Below are 12,154 nucleotides of genomic sequence, written 5' to 3'. Positions count from 1 at the left end.
CCAGATGCTGTTGACTACAACTCCCATACTCCCCAAGCAAAAGCCATTGCAGCTGGGATTCTGGGGGTTGTAGCCAACAACATCTGTGAATCCCTGTTAGAGGAGGGAACACTGCCTCCACCCCGCAACAGCTATTTGTCCCAGATGCAGCTGTTCGCTACAAATAGCTGCTGGGTATGGTGTTGTGATTTTCAACGTTAAAATGACCCAAGAGGACACATCTTCACTGCCTGTTACAGTCTTGGATCAGATTGGGCCTCTCCACAGCCAATCTTTTGATGTGAAAAGTGTTGGAAGTGAAGGACTCTGTGCTGTCTCATGTCTCAGTGATAGAGGGGGACAGATTAGTGAGTCAGAGGGCTAGAGGGCTCAAGACATTGGTCATCCCTTCTCTCTACTGCTCTGACACTATCCCTTTGATATGTAGATTGCTACTTTCAGGGACTTCCTTCCTTCCTGCCTCTCTCTCTTCCTCCTCCTTCTCCCTATCATAGACACGCTCGCCTCGCTCTTTGCACCATGTGTGCAGAGATGCAGACAGCATCTCTGCATCCAGTTAGCGAGATAGATTAAAGATCCTATCTCTCCACTTTCCAATCTAGAATGGAGTTCTCCAATAAAGACTCCTCATATTGATTTGAAACTATGAACTGGCTCCAAGTTTCTTTTACTCTCAGCAAACACATATGCCTGGGCAGACTCCGCTGTGTTTTGCCTCTGTGCGCTCTGCTGTAATAGAAGGCTATCTCTTACCAGAGAGAATTCCCAACAAAAAGACCCATTTCAGTCCTCTTCTTTGTTAAGCCCTTCAATCAGTACGGTTAGCATCACATATAGTATGGCCTTAAGGGTACGTCCAATCTGGTGCTCTTGTTGTATTTTATTTTACTTTGCCCCTACTACCCTTCATGTGTTGCCTAGGCATTTAAAAACAAAACAAAACACCTAAGTAAAGTTTAATTTGTGTTATTGAATCCATATGTATTTGATGTAGTGCTCCGGGGTGTGTGTGTTGAGGGATACCTTGATTATCTGGGGTTGTGCCCCCCTCATGCATAATGACAAAAGAAACTGGCAAGTTATGGTTCATGTGCGACTCTGTGCCAAAATAGCTTTTAAGAATTGCTAGAGGAAAAAGTCTCCAGTAATGAATTGGGAGAGGCGGGAAGTGAGGAAAGATGCAGCCAGATGTATGACTAATTCGGAGACTTGTAATCTGTAGAGTCTTCAGGGAGTCCTGTGCAACCCACCACCACCAGGTCAGTGCCTAAGCTGGGAAGAGGTGCTCTTTTCTCAGGAAGTAGATTGGGTGCGGAACTGGCAGACTGGAGAGCTGAAGCCTCCCTGCAGTGTTTCTTGCTGGTACTCCTCTGAATAAAAGGAAGCCTGGATTAGTGCTAGCTGGAATGCACTCTGCATTAGCATTTAACAAGGGGAGAGATGCTTGCACCCTTTGGAATTCTGGTGCGGTGAGAATATGATTGAGATTTATTGTCCATCCATTTGTAATGCAATGGGAGTTGAAGCATCGCAGCAGGCCTTTGCTGTAATCTAGATAAAGAAGCTGGAGCATCTCCTAAATTACTGGAGGGAGTGTAACAAATTGAACTGGAGGGGGGAAATTGCTGCCTGCTCAGATCAGTCCATGAAGTTCTGAGGAGCAATGTCTGTCTTGCATTTGTATTGAAGGGAACTGTTACAGATTGCTGTGAGGAGTTAAGACAACCCACGAGTTCAAAGATATGGGGTGTAATCACTGGACACCATCGCCAGTTCTAACAGAGGAGCCAACGCACAAACGGCATAAATCTACAGTCCTTGAGTTGTATGTGATTTCCAGTGAAAATATCTCCCTGAAATTACATCTCAGTAAGGGAACCTTACAGATCTTTCCTAAGCCAGACAAATATTGGTGGCTAGGTTTTGTTTAAAATGAGAGATCTTTTAAAAAAACATAAGATGAAAGGGCTCTGCTTCCAATATTAGTAGTTTTCACTCACAAGTGTTCAACCATAAGTCAGAAGGAAAATGAAAACACTGAAGGGTTTCTTTCTGTTTGCGAGTTAGGAATGCTGAGTATCTCTCTGTCTATCTTTCAATCTATCATATTTGTACATTGCCCCCAAACTTCTGTCTCTGGGCGGCTGAGAGCTGTCTTCTAAGAGATGCTGTGCACATGTGATTCCAATATATCCACTGAATATCTGATTGTAAACACGCACATGCTGTTGACTGCCCCTCCCTGACATGTGTCCACCTTGTCTTTCGCAGACCTACATAACTGTTTCAAACACATGGTAGACATGCTTGGAAATGCATCTGCCTTGGTATTGGAAGATGCCATCTTTCAAAGACTGAAATAGCAACTCTGCTGTTTGCACCACAGCAAGATATGCCCACACAGTGTTGGGCTTCTCGCTCCCCAAATAGAATTTATTAAGTGAGCTAACTCTTGTCCGTGATAAAAATCTTTTCCCAGCCCCTCATATTCATGGTGTAGCAAAACCTGCTCCTGGTCTTGTGGTAGAAAACATGACTTGTCCCCTTAGCTAAACAGGGTCTGCCCTGGTTGCATATGAATGGGAGATGAGAAGTATGAGCATTGTAAGATATTTCCCTCAGGGGATGGAGCCACTCTGGGAAGAGCATCTAGGTTCCAAGGGCTGAGAGAGATTCCTGCCTGCAACCATGGAGAAGCTGCTGCCAGTCTGTGAAGACAATACTGAGCTAGATGGACCAATGGATAGACTCAGTATATGGCAGCTTCCTATGTACTACCCCAGTTCCAAAGTAATTCTTTTAATCGCCAAATAGCCTTGTTTCTTTGCCCTTAAAGGTTCCTGTGGAACACAAAAAGGTAATTGTGGAGAGTCATAAAAACGATTGACAGTAGCTATGAGCAAAGATCTGACTTACAAAAATTCAAAGAGCCCTGGCAAGGCTGGACCATAGGCAGCCACTGCAAGATGGTCCAGAGTCGGGAGCAGGGGGCAAGCTGAGAACCAGCATTGAGGAGTCAAACCAGGAGTCAGGATGTAAAGTAATCCAGGAGTCAGGACCAAAGCCCGGAGTCAGAACAGAGGAGGCAAGCTAAAGATCCCAGACAGTAACACACCATTGTCAAGGAGACCTCATTACTCAGGCAAAGAATTGGCACAAATAGGAGACCTTTTTGCCATCATCATTCCTGTTCCAAAGGCCAGCCTGGCTGAACGGGGCCAATCCAGAGCCCTTTTCTCCTACAGCTGTATTGCAGTTTGGGCAGTTTGCCCAGCCCAGCAGCTGCTCACAGAGCCTAAACCTCTCGCTTCAGCTCTGGCACTTTCTGACAACCCTTTCCTAATTCTTATAGGGGAAACAGAACGGGGGCCTCTGTTTCCATCAGAATCTGTTATAAGGCACAAGAGCAGGAAGAGGCATGTTACAACTGTTCACTTGCCCAAACAAATCGGGAAACGTTTGAAATAGCCATATATACATGCTATTTCTAGACAATTTTTTGTGTGGATTAGAACTGTTTTTCTACTGACGTGCCATAATGTGCTGTGCAACAACAGCCCATTCCTGACCCAACCCGAAATCCATCCCCCGCACAAAGAACCCCGACTGAGATAGGGTGGCAGAGCAAAGAATTGAACCGTATTAGCCACTGGGCCCTTCAGGCCCCATAAATCCAGATTTCATAGAGACTCCACAAAGCAAAAAACATAGTGAACGTGTAGAGAGATGTTTGTTGAGTATAGGTGAGGAGCTGGGGCCTGGTCTGACGAAGCTGTGCAAGAAGGCATTGAGGGATCAGAGTGTTCTTGAATTTGCAGCACAGTGTTTCTGTTTCTTTCCAGGCACTCTTTGCTTTGTCATCCATGCTGCGGCACTTTCCCTATGCCCAGCAGCAGTTCCTCAAGCTTGGAGGCCTTCAAGTGCTTCGAAGCCTCTGCACAGAGAAAGGAATGGAGACGCTGCATATCCGCATCGTGACTCTTCTCTACGACTTGATAGTGGAAAAGGTAAGGAGTGTTGTGCTCCACAAACTTGCAAAACCAGTTTGAGTGCGTGGGAATGGGTCAGCTGCAATGTTCTCTCTAATTTATTTCACCTGTATGTGGAATGAGTTCTGTTCTGGGCGGCAGTATCAAGGCTCTGTGTGTGCGCGTGCGCATGTGCATTCAGATTGGGGCCTTCCTGATTCAACCTCAGCAGGATCCAAAATTAACTGAGCAGACATCCAAAAACCTGTGAGCGTGTGCACGCCTTAGAGGGAACACTGGTCAGCTGTTACTGGCGTAAGAAATGCATCCAAACACTCTTCAGGGGAGCAAGGATGCGATTCTTACCATGAAGAGAACCATGTAGAGGAACTGGACCGATGGCGCCTGCGAAAGTGTGGCCTACTACAGTTCATGAGAGGCTAATACAGAAAACTCTGAGGCAAAGAGCTGCAAAGTTCCTGCTGGCAACCCAACATGGCGCACATTAGATTTGCTCTGGAAGGATTAGAAAACAGGGCCGTGGGTGGTGTTATTGGGGAGTTTATACAGAGTGCTGGGCTGTAGGAGGCGCTACGTAAGTTGGGTTGCCCGTGTCAGGGAGAGGAGGGTGAGGTTGATTCGGAAACGCTTGACATGCTGCTGCTTGGCTCTTTTCAGTCTGGAGAAGGTATCAGAATGATGGTGGTTCAGCTACCAACAGTGACTTCTTCACCCCTCCTTACCTACACCCTAAATTGCCCTCATTGGGCCATCTTGGGTACAGCAAGGTGTCAGAGAGCAACCGAGCCCACAGAAATGAAGACGAAAGGCATGTTTCACCATGCATAAAATACCATGCTTGGGCCACAATGGAGAATGTGACTGGAAGTCTAGTGGTAGAATTATCAGTGCAGAGGTTTACTTAACGTGTCATATTTGTACAGTAATTTGCAGCACAGTCCTATGTAAGTTTACTCAGAAGTAAGTCCACTGTGTTCAATAGTACTCATTTCCAAATAAGTTTATTCAATATTGCAGCTTTAGAGTGCTGAAATGTTTCATATGCAGTCCTTACAACAACCCTCTAGTGTAGGTCAGTGTTATTATCCTCATAGGTTAAAGGAGAGACGAATTGCCCAAGACCACCTGGCAAATTCATGGCAGAGACTGGAGAATCAAACTGGGAACCTCCTGATCCATAGCTCAGTCTTCTAGCCTCTACACTACATCTGTCCATTTGAATGTTTGTTCAAGTTTTCTATTGTCTGTTCTGGGAAAAGTAATTAATTAGTCCTGCATGGATGATTCATCTTTCTCCAGATTCTCCTAAGTGGGACATCTTCAGAAAGGTCACAGCTGACTGCATTTGGCATGCTGCATTGTGGCAAGTTACAAATTAGGGGCCACCCTCTGGATGCATTATTATTTCGACAGAATATTTTTTCCAAAGTTCAGCGGTGCCATTTTTATAGTACATTTGTATATGTTCAGTTAGCTGCATTGGCAACAACTATCTGCTGGGAAGTTTCATGTAACTGACTGCGTGAACAAGGGGGATAACAGCATCTTTAGCTGTAGAGGAGTCTGCCTATGTGCTACGTTTGTGTTCACAAATGGACCTGGGTATCACCTATGCCTGCTAAAGACATCCTCCTCCCACTGCAGGAAAGAGGGCAGAGGTGCTAAGGCTTGCAGAGCAGCTGAGTCAGTATACTTGTGCCAGACTTTGAGCCTCTGTCAAAGCCTCTGGGTCCAAATTGCCATCTGCCAATACAGGATGCTATGTTTGTTGTTGTTGTTGTTGGTTGTTTTTAAATGAATACATTATGACAAAAATTGATACCACTGTTCCCTCTAAGGCATATGCATGTGCGTGAACTCACACATTTTCTGATGTCCGCTCAGTTAGTTTTAGATCCCGCTCCGGTTGAATCGGGAAGGCCCCACTCTCAATACACGTGCACACACACTGCCTTGATACTGCCACCCAGAACAAAACTCATTCTGCACACAGATGAAAAACATTAGAGAGAACACTGATTGATACCCCAAATTATATATTGTTTCCATCACCTTTAAAACTACACTGAATAATAGATAACTCCATAACACTGATACTAAACATACAGACACTTAACCTATACCTAACCGATTATACAAAATAAATTTCACTAATATGTTGAGAAGAATAACTTGTAGGCATTCATGTCCATCCCATTCTGAGAATTTGTATAACTTTCAGAAGTCCACCAAGTCTGTTCCTACTTTACGTGCTGTCATTTCCCCTCATGTAATCCATTAGTTTGGCCATTAGGTCTGTGTGCTATGTTTCCTGAAAGCATTCATTGATCAGTGCAGGGCAGAATGCTATCTGAGTTAGGCACTGAGCACACTATTCCCCAGCACCAGACATGGCCCTATGTGCCATTATAAGTGGGAGATCCTCAAGGAACATAGTACAGTTAAGTGTTGCCCATGGCATGTTCCCAGCACACATACCACTCCAGTTTGCTGATTTGACTTTGTTTCTATGGGTTGAAAAGAGCAATCCTCCTTAATGATAATATACTAGTAAGGAGACTCTTGTAATTAAGATCTAATTAATGAAGCACATATATAGCAATTAACACAGGAGGCTGCCAAAGGATTTATTTATTTTTTAAGACAGCACAATGGGGGCTTGTATTCTTATCTGGCACCAATGTGCTGTAAACAACCTTTTGCTTCATAAGCCAAGCCAGATGGTTGGCTTGCAGTGCCCATGTGGGAGTTTTGATGATGGAACCGAGCTTCTTAGCTGTATGCAGACTATTATTTCTGTAGAATGAGGGGAGCAACTTCCTCTTTTACCACGATGATGGTCCTAGTCTTGATCTAGCAGTCAAAGCTCAAGCCTTTTACAGTATAATTTGGGGGCAGGGGGGTGGCATCCCTGTTCTCTCCTTTGCCATCTAATTGTTGCCACTTCCCTAAACCCCACAGAAGTAAATGGAATGGTGAAAAGATCAGATTGGACTGCAAGCAGTTTCTGGTCTAATTAATTTTGCTGCCAAGGGAAACTTGCCCTCAGAAACAAAGGGCCGCATTTGCGCATATGCATTAGGCATCCATTCTTGTAGTTAAAAAAGCGTTCCAAAAGTGCTCTGGGTATTGGAAGGCAGAGGTGGTGTTTGTTTGGACATCAGCCAATAGGTACGAAGAGGTCATGCCGAAATGCTCAGGCGTGTGTTGTAGCAGTTGTGCTTTTCTGATTGGCAATGGCAGCTGCCTGATACTGCCTCCCTCCCAAGTCTTGGAAACGTCTGTGGACAGCCCTTTTATTCCCAGCTCAGCTAGACCAAAAACATGAATTGTGGCTGTATCAACCAGTAAATGACCAGGGCAGGGGCAAAACCGTGTGGAAAAATTCCAACAGAAAATTCTTCATCCTTTCAACTTGTTATAGACTTCTGGAGCAGAAACCTCTTTGGCTTGAGGAAATGTCACTTCTTTCCAGACCGCATATTGGGTGTAGATGCCTTTGTGCAAAAGCCACCATCAAAGAATGCCTTTATATGAGACTGCTTAGCCCCCACCCCGCTGGAGGAGTATCCCCTGTACGAGAGGATATAGCCGCCTCATTCACAGAAGTGGTCCCTTCTAAGGGAGTGTTTCCCTCTTTCTTAGAATGATGTCCTCCTTCCCTGAGACCTTAATTGTCTCTGACAGCAGAGGAGCCATTAGCCTGGGGGTGGCATGCCTCTATCACGTCCTTTGTCCACGTAACTCTCCAAGCTTCTCCAGATCTACCACCTTGGTTTTGAGGAATCAGACTTGTTCCTTGGGAACCAGAAGCACCTTGCACCAAACACACACCCATTACTTCTGCCTATGGAGCAAATAGTCATATATGTAGCACTCAGAGCAATACACTGGGAAGCTCCTCCTCCTCTTCTGGCTTTCTGTCTTCATAACTTGTTTTGTTGGCCGTTTGGAATATTTGGAGATTGTGTATTTGAAAGTTAGGCCTTAGCTGTAGTTTTAAGCTATTCAACAGTTTACACTCCGCCCCCTCCCCCCTAATAGGAAAGGGGTAGTACTTAGCTTTTCTTCCCGCTGGTCTCCTTGTGATCAAGGGGCTTCATTTCAAGCTTACACACACACTTCCCCGCTAAACTCCATGCAAAACTCCTATGACCCTGTTTGCTAATCCCTGTTTGCTAAGCTATGTTTTCTAAGCTCTCTGGCCATTGCCTCTTATATAGAGAGTAGGCTTCAAACTGAACAGGAGTGTGGTTCAGCAGGAATGTGTACCACTGAGCTACAGACCCATTCCCAAAGAGGGGGGTTGCTGCCTGATAGATTGATAGGTTGTAAATGGGGCAGGGCAGTAAAACAAAACTAAAATGCATCATAATCCAAGCAAAAATTCAAGTTAGGAATTTGCCTGATTGCCTTTGATTTTGCTTGCACAAATCTAAATTCTTACTCCTTTTCACACTGCAAATGAAAACAGAACTAAAACTGTGATTAGTTTTGGTTTCACTTGCAACCCACACAAACCAGTATCTCATTTATTTTGTTGAGCTGAGGAGATTGGAAGTATTTATATAAAATACTATTGTGCTTTGTCTTTAAACTTTTACAAGTATTCTGGTAAAAAATAAATTCCACATTAAAACATATTTAAATGCAGCTTTTAACCCACATTACATGTGCTTATTGCATTTTTTCCTAATTGAACGTTTGTTTGACTATAAGGAAAATGTTTGAGATAGTTATACAGCACATAAAATCAACATGAAGTATTTTTAGTTTTGTTTATTAAATATATGTCAAACACGTTAAATTAGATCACAGTCTATTTAGAGCATTGGAAAAATTTCTCATTATTAATTATTTGGAAAATCACATAATTGGCTATTACCATTGAAATGTGTATTATTTTCTTATATGCATACTATGCTTTTCAGCCAAGATCTGCAATATTATCCACTTGCACCACAAGTAAATGACAATTTAAAGATCTCCTAGGTTAACATAGTGGCTGTCACTCTCCACAGCCCTTCAAGGACAGGGCTCTTGCTCCTCTTTCACAAGGAGCCAGTAAACTGGCTGTGCTCAGGACATGCCTTGCAGCACAGCACATGTAGAGGGGAAAACATTATTTGCTTCTCTCTCTTCCCCACAAAAGCCTTTTTCATTGCCATTAATATGTCCCTGAGGGCTGTGCAGCCCTTGGGGCTCATGGCAACAAAAGGCTTTTATGGGGAGGGGAGAGAAGTGAAAATTGCATCCTCATCCCCCTCCGTGTGAACTGTGCTGTAAGGCAAGCCTTAACTGCAGCTAGCTTACTGGAGCCTTGTGACAGCAGAGGCTGCAAAAAATGTTGGCCAATATCTAAACAAATAGGAGAGAACCCTAACGAAACCCATGAACCGCTGGAAGTCATGAGATCTTGGTTCCATTAGTGAAAGCCAGTATATAACATTGCGGTCTTCATACAAGTGAATGCATGTGATAGGAGAGGCCAAGTGTACCAGTACAAATAATTTCAATGGATTTTGTTGCAGCTGTTGCTTAAGGACTCACATGATGATGATGATGATGATCAAATACAGGAGAGAACACAGCAGTACAGCCAAGTGAACTTGGTGCCAGCCATTGTGGAACAGGGCTGGTGCACAATCATCTCAAACCTCCTCATGTTGCCAGAACATGACACCAGGGAAAAGGTTCTCAAGACTGTGCATGTGATCCTGGGCTTCTGCAGCGACAGCTACAAAGGGGATCATAACCTCAACCAAACACTAAGCCTTCTTCGCCAAGAATATGAGGAGCTGGCAGCAGAAGAGCAGAAGGAAGGGGATGAAGATGGCTATTTTAAGGAGCTCCTTAGCTCTATAAATAGCATTGCCCAGCAGCTGAAATGAAGGCTACAGTGGCCTTGCTGAGATGTAAAGATTCATTTGGAAATGAATAGTGCCTAATAAACCATTGAAAAAGCCTCAGACTCTTGTGAGATCTATTGATGCAATATGAAAGCCCATATCATTTTTGTAGAGTGAAGGCTACCTTCATATGAGCAATTCATAATGTGTTTTATTTATGGAACTAATTGCAAGAAGTGCCTTGACTATAACAGGAGTGTCCCCGCAGTAATTGTACAGGAAAAGATCATGGGGCAATACAGATGATCAATCGTGAATGCTACCCATACCTTGCCAGGACCACATGCTGCCTGCTCTCACCATCCCCTTGCTTCCATGGAGACCTGTGATATTTCAATATTGGTTTGTTTAAACCACAGCATGGTTTGATGAAATCCAGGATGGTTTGACTATGGCTTACAAATCAGGGTTCTCTGGAACACATGGACTGAGGAGGAAGAGGGAGGGAGGAGCATGTGGGCCTGGCCATCATGACCAAATGGGTCTACCATATGGGGAGTGGGAGAAGGACAGGTCCCCTCTCTTTAAGAGATGTACAGAAGAGGAAATTTCAGCAGGTGCAGCTTCTTATGCAGGGGAAAGAAAAGCTGCACCTGTTGAAATTCTCTCTTCTGTGCATTTCTTAGATACTGGAGACCTCTCCCCTTTTCCATATGGCAGCCCTATAACCAAACAATTGTCCCTTATTCATGACCCATTTTGAGAAACTCTTTTCTTCGAAGGAAGTTGGTTTTTACTAATGGGTAAGGCAGTTGCATTTGCCTGTCCTCCTGATATTCATGGCAAAAGAAAGAAAAAACCTCAAACCCTGCTCAGACCCACTTCACAATTTTTTTAAAAAATGAGTTTGAGCCAAACTAGTGTCTTAAGACAACAGAAATAAGTTTTTAGCCATGAATATTGAAGGTCAGTAGACACAACTGCCTTATCTGAAAAGGCACTTTCTCTTGATAGAGAGTTTTGCTCAAAATGTGTCTGGAATAAAAGATAGTGAGGCTGTTGTTATGATCAGGCAAAATCGGGCTAAGGAAGCCAAGCCTGGTCTTGGCTGATCCTAAGAACTGTTGGGATCGTTTCGGCGCCAAACCCACCTGTGCAGCCCGCCGCTTAAACAGGGTTGACGGAGCAAGCATTCTCTTAGCCCGTTTTTTCTAATCATCTGTGCTGGCTCTTTTAAGCCAGCGCTGGGAGACTACAGGGCTCCCAGCCAGCTCCAGGAGAATGCCCACAATGCACCACTCGCTCGGGTGGTACATTGTAGGATTTCTGGGGGCCGGGATGACGCGTCCTGGCCCCTGACCCTCCGCCCTACCAGGGGCAGCCAGCAATCGTCAGGGCAGGGGGCACGATCCACTCTCCCAGCAAGGACTAGGCGATTGTCTGTGGAGAAGGTAAGTTTCTGCAGCCTTCCCCACCACCTGCCCTCAAGCCTTTCTCATGGATCGTGAGAAAGGTCTCAGTGACTGACATCCAATGTAGCATTAGGAGGGTGGAACAGGAGCTGTGCCCTCACAAAAAGACTGCTTTGGAGCTCAGCCAGCATGCTGCTGAACAGCAGAGCACATATGGGGGGGGGCAGTGAATTTCACTGCTATTTCCTCTCTCCAAAAGTACCTTTTGGCTTCCAGAAGTGTGTCCCTGAGGGTTGCACAACCTTCAGGGACATATTCCTGGAAGCCAAGAAGTACTTTTGCAGTGAGGGGGGAGAGCAGTGAAAATCCCTCCTCCACTCTCCCTGTGTGCACACTCTGTTGCTCAGCAACACCTTGACGGAGCACTGAAGCAGCCCTCTGTGAGGGTGCAGCTCCTGCACTGCCCTCCCAACACTGTGCTTCCTACATGGCAGCTGTTGCATTTTCCTGTCTTATTTTTTTGCATCTCTTTCAATACCTCCTCATAGTTTCTTTGTAAAAGCATTTTTGTTAGTCCTACACTCATTCTGGATGTTCAGGTGGAATGCCAAGGAAAAGGACTGGGAACAGCAGATTGTGTAGGAAGATGTTGTGCCAGAAGACAGTCTAGCACAGAGGCTCTTGTACTGGGGAACCCTGCGGATTCTTACAAGTTTATTAGGGATTCTACCATGGCATATGTGAGCTTCCCTGAAAGGCATTTCTCTCATCGAGGAGAGCTTGCTATGTTCTGCCATGTGCAGCTGCAAGAGAGAATTGGGTGACTTCTAATCGGTTCACATGGGGCACTAGTGAGCCCCCAGCAGATTGGACCAGTGCCTTCTGTGAACTGGATGAGCATGCT

The 12,154-nt window shown here is 44.8% G+C and overlaps 1 protein-coding gene across 2 annotated transcripts in view; it reads left to right on the top strand.

Moving 5' to 3' along the window:
• SIL1 (SIL1 nucleotide exchange factor) overlaps positions 1 to 9,954 on the top strand; it is a 79,145-nt gene extending 69,191 nt beyond the window's left edge. For both annotated transcript variants that reach the window (XM_053284957.1, XM_053284955.1), the window contains exons 9-10: positions 3,843 to 4,007; positions 9,521 to 9,954. In XM_053284957.1, the coding sequence (XP_053140932.1) occupies positions 3,843 to 4,007; positions 9,521 to 9,880 (525 nt within the window). In that variant the 3' untranslated portion in view covers positions 9,881 to 9,954. The remainder of the gene's footprint in view (positions 1 to 3,842; positions 4,008 to 9,520) is intronic.
• Positions 9,955 to 12,154: the final 2,200 nt, after the last annotated feature.

The sequence above is a fragment of the Hemicordylus capensis genome, chromosome 1 (genome assembly GCF_027244095.1).
Source record: "Hemicordylus capensis ecotype Gifberg chromosome 1, rHemCap1.1.pri, whole genome shotgun sequence".
Lineage (NCBI taxonomy): Eukaryota > Metazoa > Chordata > Lepidosauria > Squamata > Cordylidae > Hemicordylus > Hemicordylus capensis.
Note: the sequence above shows the minus strand (reverse complement) of the source record. Positions and strands in the feature narration are given on the sequence as shown.